This window comes from Arvicola amphibius, chromosome 12, assembly GCF_903992535.2.
Source record: "Arvicola amphibius chromosome 12, mArvAmp1.2, whole genome shotgun sequence".
Classification (NCBI taxonomy): Eukaryota; Metazoa; Chordata; class Mammalia; order Rodentia; family Cricetidae; genus Arvicola; species Arvicola amphibius.
In genome coordinates this window covers 57140064-57152513 of record NC_052058.2, presented here as the reverse complement: position 1 = coordinate 57152513, position 12450 = coordinate 57140064, and the positions used below count along the sequence as shown (strand labels likewise).

The 12450-nt window shown below is 39.6% G+C and overlaps 1 protein-coding gene across 3 annotated transcripts in view; it reads left to right on the top strand.

Moving 5' to 3' along the window:
* Nme7 (NME/NM23 family member 7) overlaps positions 1-12450 on the top strand; it is a 135592-nt gene that overhangs the window by 30037 nt on the left and 93105 nt on the right. For all 3 annotated transcript variants that reach the window (XM_038348828.1, XM_038348827.1, XM_038348829.1), the window contains exons 5-8: positions 3011-3121; positions 5997-6047; positions 7197-7404; positions 9821-9926. In XM_038348828.1, the coding sequence (XP_038204756.1) occupies positions 3011-3121; positions 5997-6047; positions 7197-7404; positions 9821-9926 (476 nt within the window). The remainder of the gene's footprint in view (positions 1-3010; positions 3122-5996; positions 6048-7196; positions 7405-9820; positions 9927-12450) is intronic.

Genomic DNA, 12450 nt, shown 5'->3' with positions numbered 1-12450 from the left:
GACCTAAATCTCTTTTGAATGTTTAAGTACATCCAATAATTACAAACAATTTGTTTAACTCAGATAGTCATCATTAATGCATTCTGTCTATGGGCTTTCTTTTCTCCTGTTAATACTGTGGAATTCTGTTCACTTCTATGAGGTAACTGCACGTTTCTGTCTCAGCACTTGGAAGACAGAGGCAGACAGATTTCTGTGAGTTCAAGAGCAGCCTGGTCTGCAGAGCTAGTTTCTTCTTCTTTTTTTTTAATTACATTTTTTTTAAAAAAAATACCAATCCGAATTCCCACTCCCTCCCCTCCTTCCATTCCCTCCACATATCCTCCCATCTCACCCCCCTCTAATCCTAAGAGAGGGTAAGGCACATTGCTTTGTGGAAGGTTCAAGGCCCTCCCTACTACATTTAGGCTGAGCAAGGTATACATCCAAAGAGGATAGGATCCCAAAAAGCCAGTATATGCAGTAGAGATAAATTAATCCTGGTGCCACTGTCAGTGGCCCCTCAGTCTGCCCCAGCCATGCAACTGTCAGCCACATTCAGAGGGACTAGTTTGGTCCTATGCTTGTTCCTTTCCAGTCCAGCTGGAGTTGGTGAGCTCCCATTAGCTCAGATAAACTGTTTCATTGGATGAACCCTTCATAGTATTGACCTCTTTGCTCATATTCTCATTCCTTCTACTCTTCAACTGGACCTTGGGAGCTCAGTCCAGTGCTCCGATGTAGGTCTCTGCCTCTGTTTCTATCTGTTGTGGGACGAAGGTTCTATGGTGATATTTAAGATAATCATCAGTCTGACTACAGGGCAAGGCCAGTTCGGGCACCCTCTTCTCTATTGCTTAGGATCTTAGCTGGGGTCATCCTTGTGGATTCCTGGGAGTTTTTCTAGAGCCAGGTTTCTTGCTAACCCCATAATGGTTCCCTCAATCAAGGTATCTCTTTCCTTGCTCTCACTGTGGCTCAATGGATAGCCAGGTATCCACAGAGAAACCCTGTCTTGAAAAACCAAAAAAAAAAAAAATTCAGTAGAAGGATTTTTCTGTCACCAACTCTAGCCAGACAGAGAAGGAACCAGCATGATTCCAAAACAGTCCCTCTGAATGTGGATGACAGTTGTATGACTGGGTCAGACTGCGGGGCCACTAGTGGTGATGCTGGGACTTGTCCCTACTGCTTGTACTGGCATTTGAGGAACCTGTTGTCTTTGGATGGATGTCTTGCTCAGTCTGGATGTAGTGGGGAGGACCTTGGACCTTCCCCAGGGCAGTGTGCCTTGGCCTCTCTGAGGAATAGATGAGGGCGGGGGTGAGGGGATGGGTGGAGGGAATTGGAGGAGTAGGGGAGAGGGAACTGGGATTGGTATGTGAGATGAGGGGGGATGGTTTATTTTCTTTAAAAAAAAAAACCAAATTAATAAAAAAGAAGAATTTCTCTAAACAACTTGGCTGCTCTTACCAGTTAAAATCTTCGCAGAATGTTTTTTTCCAAATCACAAGTTGCCTGGGTGACTGTTGTCCTTTATCTGTGAAGTGAGCACATACTTTATGCTTACAAAGAGAATGTAAGAGAATTCACAAAGTGGCCATTGTTTAAAATGTATTGTTGTATACTTAGAACAAGCATGAATGCATTTTGAGCCATTTTCATAGATGTTTATTCCTGTCTGTCTGCCGCTTTCAGAGAGGCCTGGCACGGAACTGACCCGCCCCTTGCAGAGCGCCCACACTGCGTTGTCTAGGATGTTGGGCTACAGCAGGCTGATGGTTGTCCACTCACAGATAGGTCTGCACCGTTTGCTTAGAGTGTGAAGCCTCTGAAAGACGTTCAGTATGGCTCAGGGAGAATCGTGGGTTTTCAGATATCCGCAACCGGCCTGCCTTAGTGACGCCTGGCCAATCTGTTTTCTCGCTGTCCATTGAGAAGGCTAATTTATCATAATGGTTTTCATATTGTTTTCTCTTGAGACTGTCACCTACTGTGTATAATAAGTGCTTGTTTCGGTGCTAGCAGGGGGACGGCTGTGGGAGCTTCTGGACCAAGTGCAGGGCTCCGGTGGACCCTTTTGGAAGAAGAAAAGGCATGATTCATGTTTAAAGGCTAGCATGGCACTTGATATTCACATGTACTGTTGGGTCAGAGGGCATTTGGGTGTTTGTGTTTTAAACTTGCCATGAATAGATACCCAGTGGAAGAATTTATAGTTACGTTTGTGTTAGTGCTGGACTGAAAGCAAGACATGCATAAGTTTAAGTGGTTTGAGAACACTAAATTTCTAGCATATTCAATGCAATTTCTTGGGGGATTCGTTCTCTATATAAAAATATCTTATAATACATAGACATTTTTAATACCTGCATTTTCTAATTTGAGTATTTAAAAAAACATACTCATGTTAGGGCTGATGAGATAGTTCATGATTAAAGGCATTTGCCATCAAGCCCGAGGACTGAATTGCATCCCTGACACCCACTTGGCAGAAGAGAGCTGACTCTCACAAGTGGCCCTCTGGCCTCCATGTACAGGCTATGAAATGCTCGTGCTCACACACATGAAAATAAGTAAATGTAATAAAAATTTTAAAATAAAAATAACAAGTTTAATGTTCCTTCCTGCCCATTTTCTTCTCTTCTTCTACCATTTCCTCTTATTTTTTATAGGTATAGTCTTGCTATGTATTGTTGCCTGGCCTAGAACTCTCTGTAGACCAGGCTACCCTTAAAGTCAGAATAGAGATCTACCTCTTTTGCCTCTTGGGTGCTGGAATTAAAGGGGTGTGCCACTTCATCCTGCCTCTTGCTTTTTAAAAATAAGGTTTAGCTTACTTTCATTTCTTTGGGAAAATAGTGATCTTACTTTATATAAATTTTAAGTGATATCTTTAATACACTTCCCTATATTTTTAATTTGGATGGTAATGGTCTGATGTGGTTGTTAAGAAAATGACTGCTTGGATTCATAAATTTAAAACTATAGGACTGTTTTTATTTTCATATTTATTCTTTATTTCTTACAGAACATTAGCCCTGATCAAACCAGATGCAGTATCAAAAGCTGGAGAAATAATTGAAATGATAAACAAAAGTGGATTTACTATAACCAAACTCCGAATGATGACGCTTTCAAGGTAACGAATGTGTTGTACATTTTCAGTTATGTAATGTCCTTTCTCTTACCCTTCATTCTTTATGTAAACAGAAGCAGAAAACAGAGTCCACAAGATGAAGCAAAAGCCTTTCACTGAGTGGCAAATATAGACTATCACTATAGATGAAGAAGCAAGACAATAGATAGATAATCAGCTAATTAAACAACGACCTAACTCTAAGCCACTAGAGGTTGTCAGATTTACACAGCCCTCATTTAACCGTGTTGACTTCCGTAGCTCTGTTTGCTTACATAATATCAATTCTTCACATAATCTCTTCTATGTAAGAATAATGTACTTTATGAAAATAATAGGGGATGTAGTCATCTAACGATTTCTGTTAGTTCTGGTTCCCCAAAGGGATGCATTTAGAAGTGTTTACTTACATTTAATTCATCTTAGTGTGCATGCCAATATGGCTGTTTACCTCTCTAAAAAACAACATTACTTAACCTAATTTCGATATTTTTTGAAGTATTTGATGAAAATAAGACTTATCCTAATAAGCTTTTTCTATTACAAAATAATTGTGACTCCAGGATAAAGTTGTGTTTATCTTGGGAATGGTAACAAAGTATTCACAGTGCTGGGCAAAGAACAGAGAAATGTGACTCCCTTCTCTTTAGCGCCAGTTGACACCCCCCACCTCCCCACCCCCGTTCAAGGCAGGACAGAAATAAATGAGGTGATGTAGCGCATAGCAACATTTTGGTCAGTGATGGACTGTGTATGACTGTGGTCTCATAAGATTCCAATGGAGATGAGAATTTTTGGTCACCTAGTGATGTTACAGTCCTTATTCTGTGGTACAGCTTTATCACTTGAGGGGATGCTGGTGTGAACAGTAGATGGAGCTTCCCATCATGTAAAAATAGAGCAGAGTATGCAATACTTAGTAACAAATGACTTTTGCTAATATTGACAGGTCCAGTCCTACGCAGGTCCAGTGTAGGCAACAACAGCAGCTCTGAGTACATGTTTGCAGTGACTGTGTCATGTCCAATAGATAACACGTTGCAGCCCGTCTTCCTATCTTCCATTTCTTACATTCTTTCCACCCTTTCTTCTGTGATTTTCCCTGAGCCTTAGAGTGGATGGTATAAGTATCTTGCCTAGGGCTGAGCAGTCAGCTGTCTCTTCTCTTGGTACCCGAGCATCGTAGGATATTCGCATTCATCACTGTTCACTGGAAATAGGCTTGTCTGGAAAAGGCTTGTGAGAGCAGCATTTGTCCATGGGTGTAAACATAATTGCATAGAAGACAGTTTGGCACCATGTCAATTTAGCTAAACAGCAGCAGTGGATTTCCCACAGTGCTCTATAACCTCCCTAGCTGTGGATGATAAAAGATCTTAAAAGCATTGCATACAAAATTAATTCTCAAGTCTAAAGATTGTGGGTTTTTTTTTTTGCTAGCAAACACTTGTAATTTATTTGCTATTTTAAAAAATAGCTGAGGGGCTGTAGAGATGGCTCATTAGTGAAGAGTACTGGCTGCTCTTCCAGAGGACCCAGGTTCAGTTCCCAGCACCCACGTGGTGGCTCACAACCATCAGTAACTCCAGTCCCAGGGGCTCTGACATCCTCTTCTGGAGCTCTAAGGGTACTGTATTCCTATGGTAAACAGATATACAGCTAAATACTGTACATTTAGAATAAACAAAGATTGTAAAAAAAATTGGTTGTTTATATATATTTGTTACATAGTATAAATTCTTTTTAAATCCATCAAGAAAGCTGCACAATTATAAGAAAGACACCTGACTTTGGTAGGGGAAAGAAAGCTTTTTATACCTTTAACCTTACTGGATTAGATTATAATAACTTTTAGTGGAAATTCAGATTTTAATATATATATATATATATATATATATATATATATAATTTGTCAAGAGGTTAAAAAAATACAAACGTAAAGAGCTTTTCCCTGAAGAGTTCTTACTAATGACTAAGCAAAAACTGGTAAATTAGAACCTGAAGGGGCTTGAGATGGTGCTCAGGAGTAGAGCACTCTGTACATGAATGAGGTTCTAGGTTTATCCCCAATTCATTCATTCCTTTTCATTTTATTTATGCCCCGGCAATGCTTAAGCATGCATGGGCATTCTGTTTATGGCGGTTCTCCAGGTGTTCCCATCCTGGACAGTCCTAGATGCTTGTGTTGTTGTCATACCCAAGGTGCCACAGTCTTCTTTATGCTGTCTATCCAGTGTTTCTTGGGCCTTCCTCTTCGCCTTATCCCATGCATCCTCCAAGCAGTGCTGTCTTCGGGTATCTGCCATCATCCATTCTCATAACATTCCAAAGTATCTCAAGCGCCGTTGCTGTGTCCTGTAGTTTCCTTCGTTCTTGCGCAGCCTATCTCTTTGTGTGACGCCTAGAATCCTCCGGAGACGCGCCATCTCAGACACACTCAGTGTTGTTTATCCCCAATAGATGACAAAAATAAAATAAGCTGTAGCCAAAATTCTAAAACTTGAAATTAATTCTAAGTTTTGAATTAGAAGATTTCTCTTCATTTTTTAATATAATTTGTTTGGACTTCAAATAGTAAACATTCTTATTGCTCTGATATTTAGCACTGTATTGAGAATGCCGTGAGTTGCTGATGAAGTGGAAGACAGATGAAGTGTAACATCAATAAAAAAGTAAACATATCCTCTTATTTTATATCTCAGCATAGGAAGGACTCATACTTGGGATATGCTGTTTGGTGAAATAAAATTTGTTGAAAAAGCATAGTTAATTTGTATGCAGATCAAATGCATGTGTGTTTTAATCTATATTTTATTAATATAAGCTAAAATAACTATTTCCAGAAACCTTAACTATTGTTATTTTGCTTGTTTTATAGGAAAGAAGCCACAGACTTCCATGTAGACCACCACTCAAGGCCTTTTTATAAGTAAGTGCTTAGCTTCAGAACTAAAAGTATTTTCTCATTAACTTTGAATAGAAAGACTTCTTATATCCACCACTAAATACTTGAGCCTTAATCAGAAACAAATGGATCACTTATTTAACTTTTAAGAAGCATTCTTTTATATTTCATTGAATTGAAAATGCGTTTGTAATCATATTTTATGCTGGGAATTTTGTTGTGCTTTTAAGGTCTTATTTTGGTTTCTTTTTATAATTTATTTTATATTTTTTAAAAGAAAGCAAACTCTCTTGTTTCATTTTTACATACCAATCCCAGTTCCCACTCCCTCCCCTCCTCCCATTCTCTCCACCTGCCCCTTCTATTTTGGTACCTTTTACACACAATGCAATATTCACAATATTCACTCTTAGCATAGTGGGTGCTGTCTCCTGGAAATGCTCTTTTGAGTGGGAAGGAGAGAGACGGTAGTGTAAAGCAGTCATAAAGTAACAGGCGTGGCACCCTGTCCTCCTCTGAGAAGGTCCTGTCCTCTCTCTTTTGCCTCTGCTTAAGAAAGTGAGGGATTGGGATGTCACTTTTCTTAAAGTTAACTTTACCATTGCTGCCGTGTGCACATGAAGAGATGGAAAAATGAAATGAAGTATCAGCTTTCCTTCCCAGGGAACTGGGACTAAGGCATAGACCGTCAATAAATGCGTGTGGTTGATCGTTTAGTATATCATAACCCAGAGTAGTTTTATGCTGCTAAAGGGCTAGCTAGTATCTGAAGGCCTGCTGACATTCTTTCTCTCACGTTGATTTAGAGTTGTCACTCTCTGCGTTGAAAATGTTACAAAATGTCATGCGCATTACTTTGTTATTGCACAATTCTACCTGACTGCCACAATAAACCATATGAAAATAAAAAGGGAAATTGCTTTTGTCCTGCTGAGAGTCCTGGGAACGCTTAGGTCAACACTGTGCAGTTTCAGTTGATGGAATCATCGGAATTCAGCAGGCCTTTCTTTCCCCCTGCTAACAGTAGTGCACTCCATTCATGAGGGTTTTGCACCGCCCGGTCGCTTCACTGCGCCCAGAAACTCTGGTCCCTGAAATTACTGATGTCATTGTTAAGGCTGATGTCCAGATTGACAGAGCAGAGAAGTAATTCAGGTTTCCCCTGTTTCCTAGCGAACTGATCCAGTTTATTACAAGTGGTCCGGTTATTGCCATGGAGATTTTAAGAGATGATGCGATATGCGAGTGGAAAAGATTGCTTGGACCCGCAAACTCTGGGCTAGCTCGCACAGATGCCCCTGGAAGCATCAGAGCCCTCTTTGGGACAGATGGCATCAGAAACGCTGCTCATGGCCCTGATTCTTTTGCATCTGCTGCCAGAGTAAGTCGTTTTGAGAAATATTTTTCTTCTGTTTTGTTTGGGAAATTGTTTTATGTCAGAATGAAATATTTCTCCCGCTGAGGACTTTGGGAGGATTAGAACAGCTGGTGTAGTAGTGGTGAACAGCTGGTGGCGGTTTCCTAGGATCGAGTAGTTCACGTGATTCAGAAGATCACGTGGTTCAGAGGATCACATGGCTCAGAGACACGCCTCCTTTTTAATCAGTTCTGTTAGTCACAGTTGAGCGCAGTTTTCACCAGATCTGACCCTTGATCCCACACTTCTTTCTGTAAAGGCATAAGTTGCTGACCCTCATGTTTGTGACTGAATTCAATTAAGAGTACTAGTGTACAGATCTGTGGTAGGTATTCCAAAAGAAGGCTTCCTTTTAGTCCGTTTGTAGTTCAGACAAGCACTGTTAGCCAAGTAGGGGTCTAGGAGAAAAACTAGAAACACGTGGAAATGCAGCTTGTGTAAAGATGCAAGAATTCTGGCTCTTGGGCCAGCAAGACGGCTTAGTGGGTAAAGGCACTTGGATCAACACCTGATGTCCTGAGTTTGTTAACTAGACCTCTGTGGTGGAAGGAGTGAACTTATTCTCTGTGTTCTCTGGCCTCTGGCCATGCACATACGCATTGCATGCACACATAGGTAGGTAGGTAGAAAGGCAGGCAGACAGACATAATAAAAGTTTCAAAGCAAAAGGATTTTTTAACAACAACAACAAAATTAAAATTATCCTGTGAGCATCTTCTTAGAAGATTGGGTTTGAGTGTTTCTAACAGCTTATTTGTACTAGCACAAACTAGGGATAGCACAGATGTCCATCAGATGAACAATGAACAAGCCATGCTGCAGCCATCAATGGCATATTATTGTCAGAGAGAGTAGAGACAGAGAGAGACAGGAGAGAGACAGGAGAGAGAGAGAGAGAGAGAGAGAGAGAGAGAGAGAGAGAGAGAGAGAGAGAGAGAGAGAGAGAGAGAGAGGAAGGATTACAGGGAGTGAATCTCAAAATACTGTGAATAAAAGAAGCTAGAAAAAATAACATTATATGAGTCTATTTATATAAAATAAAAATTTGTTTTTAGTGCCAAAAGCAGGTTAATAGTCAACAACAACAATAGTAATAGTTAATTATTTTTTTAAAATATTCTGCCAACGGGATCACTGAAATATACAGTGTTTGAGGAAATTCTCTTCCTCCCTTTTGCTTGTGTTTTAAAAAAGTATTTACACGTCAAAATAGAAGGGAGACCATTAGAGAAGAGGATGGGAGGACAGAGGAACAAGTAAGGGGGAGGGGGTAATGTGGGGCTGGCTAGGACCACAGTGTGTTCGACTTCTATGAAAATATCCCATGAAGCTTGTTATTCTATATAATTAATGTCCCCCATTAAACTAAGAAAGTTTGCTAGTGTAGTTTTGATTTATCTTACTATAAATTTGAGTCATGGTCCCACTCTGTAGCCGTAGTTGACCTGGAACTTACTCCGTAGGTGAGGCTGGCTTGTACTGGTGATGGACCCCCTACCTCTGCCTCCTGAATGGTAGGCTTCAGTGAGAAGGAAATACTAACTCTGTGGCAGGTTTTAGTTTTGGTGTTTGGGGAGCTACTGAGCTCTGCAAGTTGGTTCTTTTCAAATTTATAATCTGATCAATGACAAGTACCAGCTGTGACAGATGCGTGGTGCTGGTGCATCATGAAAAGCTCGCTAGATGTGATAGCCTCTCGCTATTTCTTCGTTCACTGGCAGATGTTTTGGGGTGTGGAACAGAGAATATCATGGAAAGAATAGTGATAAAAGCTTAGGGACACCATTTAAGTAATTAAAGACTTGATAAATGTGAACATCTTTGTGGTTCATTCAGATTGCTGACTTCTAGTTTAATGAGCCATGGTTAAAGCAAATAACTGCTGTGTGAATCAGGTCATAATATAGTGCTCACTTTGATTTGTAATAGAACTGTTGTAAATTTTTGTTATTAACTGTAATTCTCAGACCCCCAAACATTAATTTTTCTGTTTCTGTGAAGATGTACGTGTTTTAACTTTATTTTATATATTTTATTTTTAAACTTAATATTAATCTGTATTTATGAACTATATTTTGGGAAAGTAAGAACTTCATACTGGTTTTTCCCAACTCTCAGAATTTATTGAAACCTTGTGTCTTATGATAGAGGCTACACAATGACGTCTTCCCATTGCTTTTATACTATTTGCGTGTTCCTCTGACTGTTAAGTGCTGAAACGGAGCTGAGTTACTCAGTTTTTCAAATTCACATTTAGAAAATTTGAAAAATAAAATTTATATCATGAAACTTTAAAAGAAACCTCCAGAAATATTCTGTAAGTTTCAGATAAGAGATCATCCTTGTCAAAATCCCTTTTCTCATCTTTCTGTATCTTTAGGAAATGGAATTATTTTTTCCTTCAAGTGGAGGCTGTGGACCAGCAAACACTGCTAAATTTACCAACTGTACCTGCTGCATTGTTAAGCCCCATGCCGTCAGTGAAGGTATGTGCCCTGTTGTAAATGTTTCATTAATAGAATATTTTGTTAATGTTTGTTTTCTTGCTGTGTTTTACATGATGAAATTCCAGTATACTTTAATATTTCAGTCTTTTCTTTGAAGGCACATGAGTCAAGGCAACATTTAAGGAGAAGTCTGTCTACATTTCTGTCTTTGTTTTGGTATCTGTGCCTTCTTAGTAGTTGTTCCTTTGGCTATTGGTCATGGCCGTGCTCATTCATGCTATGCTCAGATCTTGCTTCCCTGCCTTCTCACTTTCCCTTCTTCCTTTCCAACCACATAACTGGGTTTCATTCAGAGTCTCTCTCTCTCTCTCTCTCTCTCTCTCTCTCTCTCTCTCTCTCTCTCTCTCTCTCTCTCTCTCTCTCTCTCTATCTCTCGCTTGCTCTCTCGCTCTCTCTCTCAGCAGGGTTTCTCTGTAGCTTTAGAGCCTGTCCTGGAACTAGCTCTTGTAGACCAGGCTGCCCTCAAACTCGAACTCACAGAGATCCGCCTGCCTTTGCCTCCCGAGTGTTGGGATTAAAGGTGTGCGCCACCACTGCCTGGACACTCAGTTCTCTTGATTAGCACTCCAGAGCATATCTGAAGCATTGTGTATGAGACTGGAGAGACAGCTCAGCAGTTACGTGCGGTCATTGTTCTTGCAGAGGACTTGGGTTTAGTTCCCGGCACCCACGTGGTGGCTCATAGTCATCCATAGCTCCTGTCCCAGGAGATCTGATGCCGTCTTCTGACCTTGAGAGCACCAGGCATGCATGTGTTACACATACCTACATGCAGACAAAGCACATCAAATAAAAAAAAAATGAAATTAAACAGTGATTATTACCCCCAGAGAAAGACACACATAAGTGTGTGTGTCTGTGTACACTGAGAATGCAAGTTCACTTCTTGCTTCTGTTTCCTCATGTGTTTGAGTCTGTTGTGTGCATCTCTGTCAGTTACTACAAGTTGTTTTGGGAATGAAATTTAATTTAAAAGGTATTTCTTGGAGACTAGAATATACTGAGTCATATGCAGAATGGAGTGTAGTTTTATGTATTCTAACCATAGAGATACTTGAAAATATACATATTTGTATGTGAGATAATAAAAATTTAACTGAACAGGCGTGGTGGTACACACTTGTAATCCTAGCACTCCGAAATCTAAGGCAGGCCAATCATGTTTGTAAGTCATCCTGAGCTACGTGGTGAATTTGAGACCAGCCTTGACTACATATAGCAAGACCTTATTGCAAAATACAATAATTGCTTCCTAATACCAGAATTTTCTTTGTTAATATTTTGATGTGTTTTTTTGGATTTGTGTGTGCATATATGATACATACATATGAGCATAATGTAGCTGAGATGTTTGCTTATATTATGTTGCTCTAATTTATTTTTGTGAGCATTTTAGATCTTTCTTTGAGGCATCATGAATATTTTAATACTGATTGAATATTTCGTAATAATCCTGTGTATGATGTTTGTATACTTGGGTTGTTTCTAGTTTGTTTTTTTAATTAAGAATAATTTGCATCTTCTCTTGTGTTCTTTTCTTTCTTTTGGTTTGCCTTGTCCAGCTTTGATGTAATGGTTTTTGTTTTATCTTATTATTTTCTTGGGGTTTTTATTGTTGTTGTTATCTCTTAGAAGCCTATGCTTTTCTAATAAGAGACAGAAAGGGAGTGGATCCCGGTAGAAGGGGAGGTGGGGAGGAACTGAGAGGAGTCAGGGGAGGTGAAACTGTAATCAGGATATTCTGTATGAGAACAAAAATCCATTTTCAATAAAAAAATATTTTGTAGAATATCTTTCTACATAAATATTTGATGGTTTCTCTAATCATTTCCTCTGGCTACTTTTTTAGAAGTCCTATTATTGGTTGAAAGCATATGAACCTTAAAGATCTTATACATAATTAATGCATCTTTAATTATTTAGAAAGTGCTGTATTATCATACTGGTCTTTAGGAACATAATTGTGGGGCATTCCCACTCATGATGGATAGTAAACACGTGAGTTAGTTACCACTGTGCCATAGTTAATGGTGCATTTCCATACATGACGGGTAATAAAGACATAAGTTAGTTAGCACTCTGCCAGATAGCAGACTGACCAAGACCTTAGAATCATCTATTTGCATGAGCAGAGCAAGGATGCCCTGTAGGTAGAGTCGCCATTCTTTTCCAAGTAAGCTGGAGTCCCGAGAGATTGACATTGTTTTCCTTAATGTAGAGTAGGAACCCCAGGATCCAAACTGTTCTGTTCTGGTTGTATTTGTTTGTTTGAGACATCCCATTTCACCCAGGCTGGTGCGAAACTTACTGTGTAGCTGAGAATGACCTTGAATTCCTGATCCTCCTGTCTACTGAGAGTGCTGGCCTAACAGGCAGCTGCTACCACGAATACCCTGTATTTTCTACTTTTCATGTTCTCAACATCAGCAAAAACAGAAACGTCACATGGTTGGTAGATTTTTACAGGAAATGATAGCAATGTAGATGGCCTTGTGGTACTAAT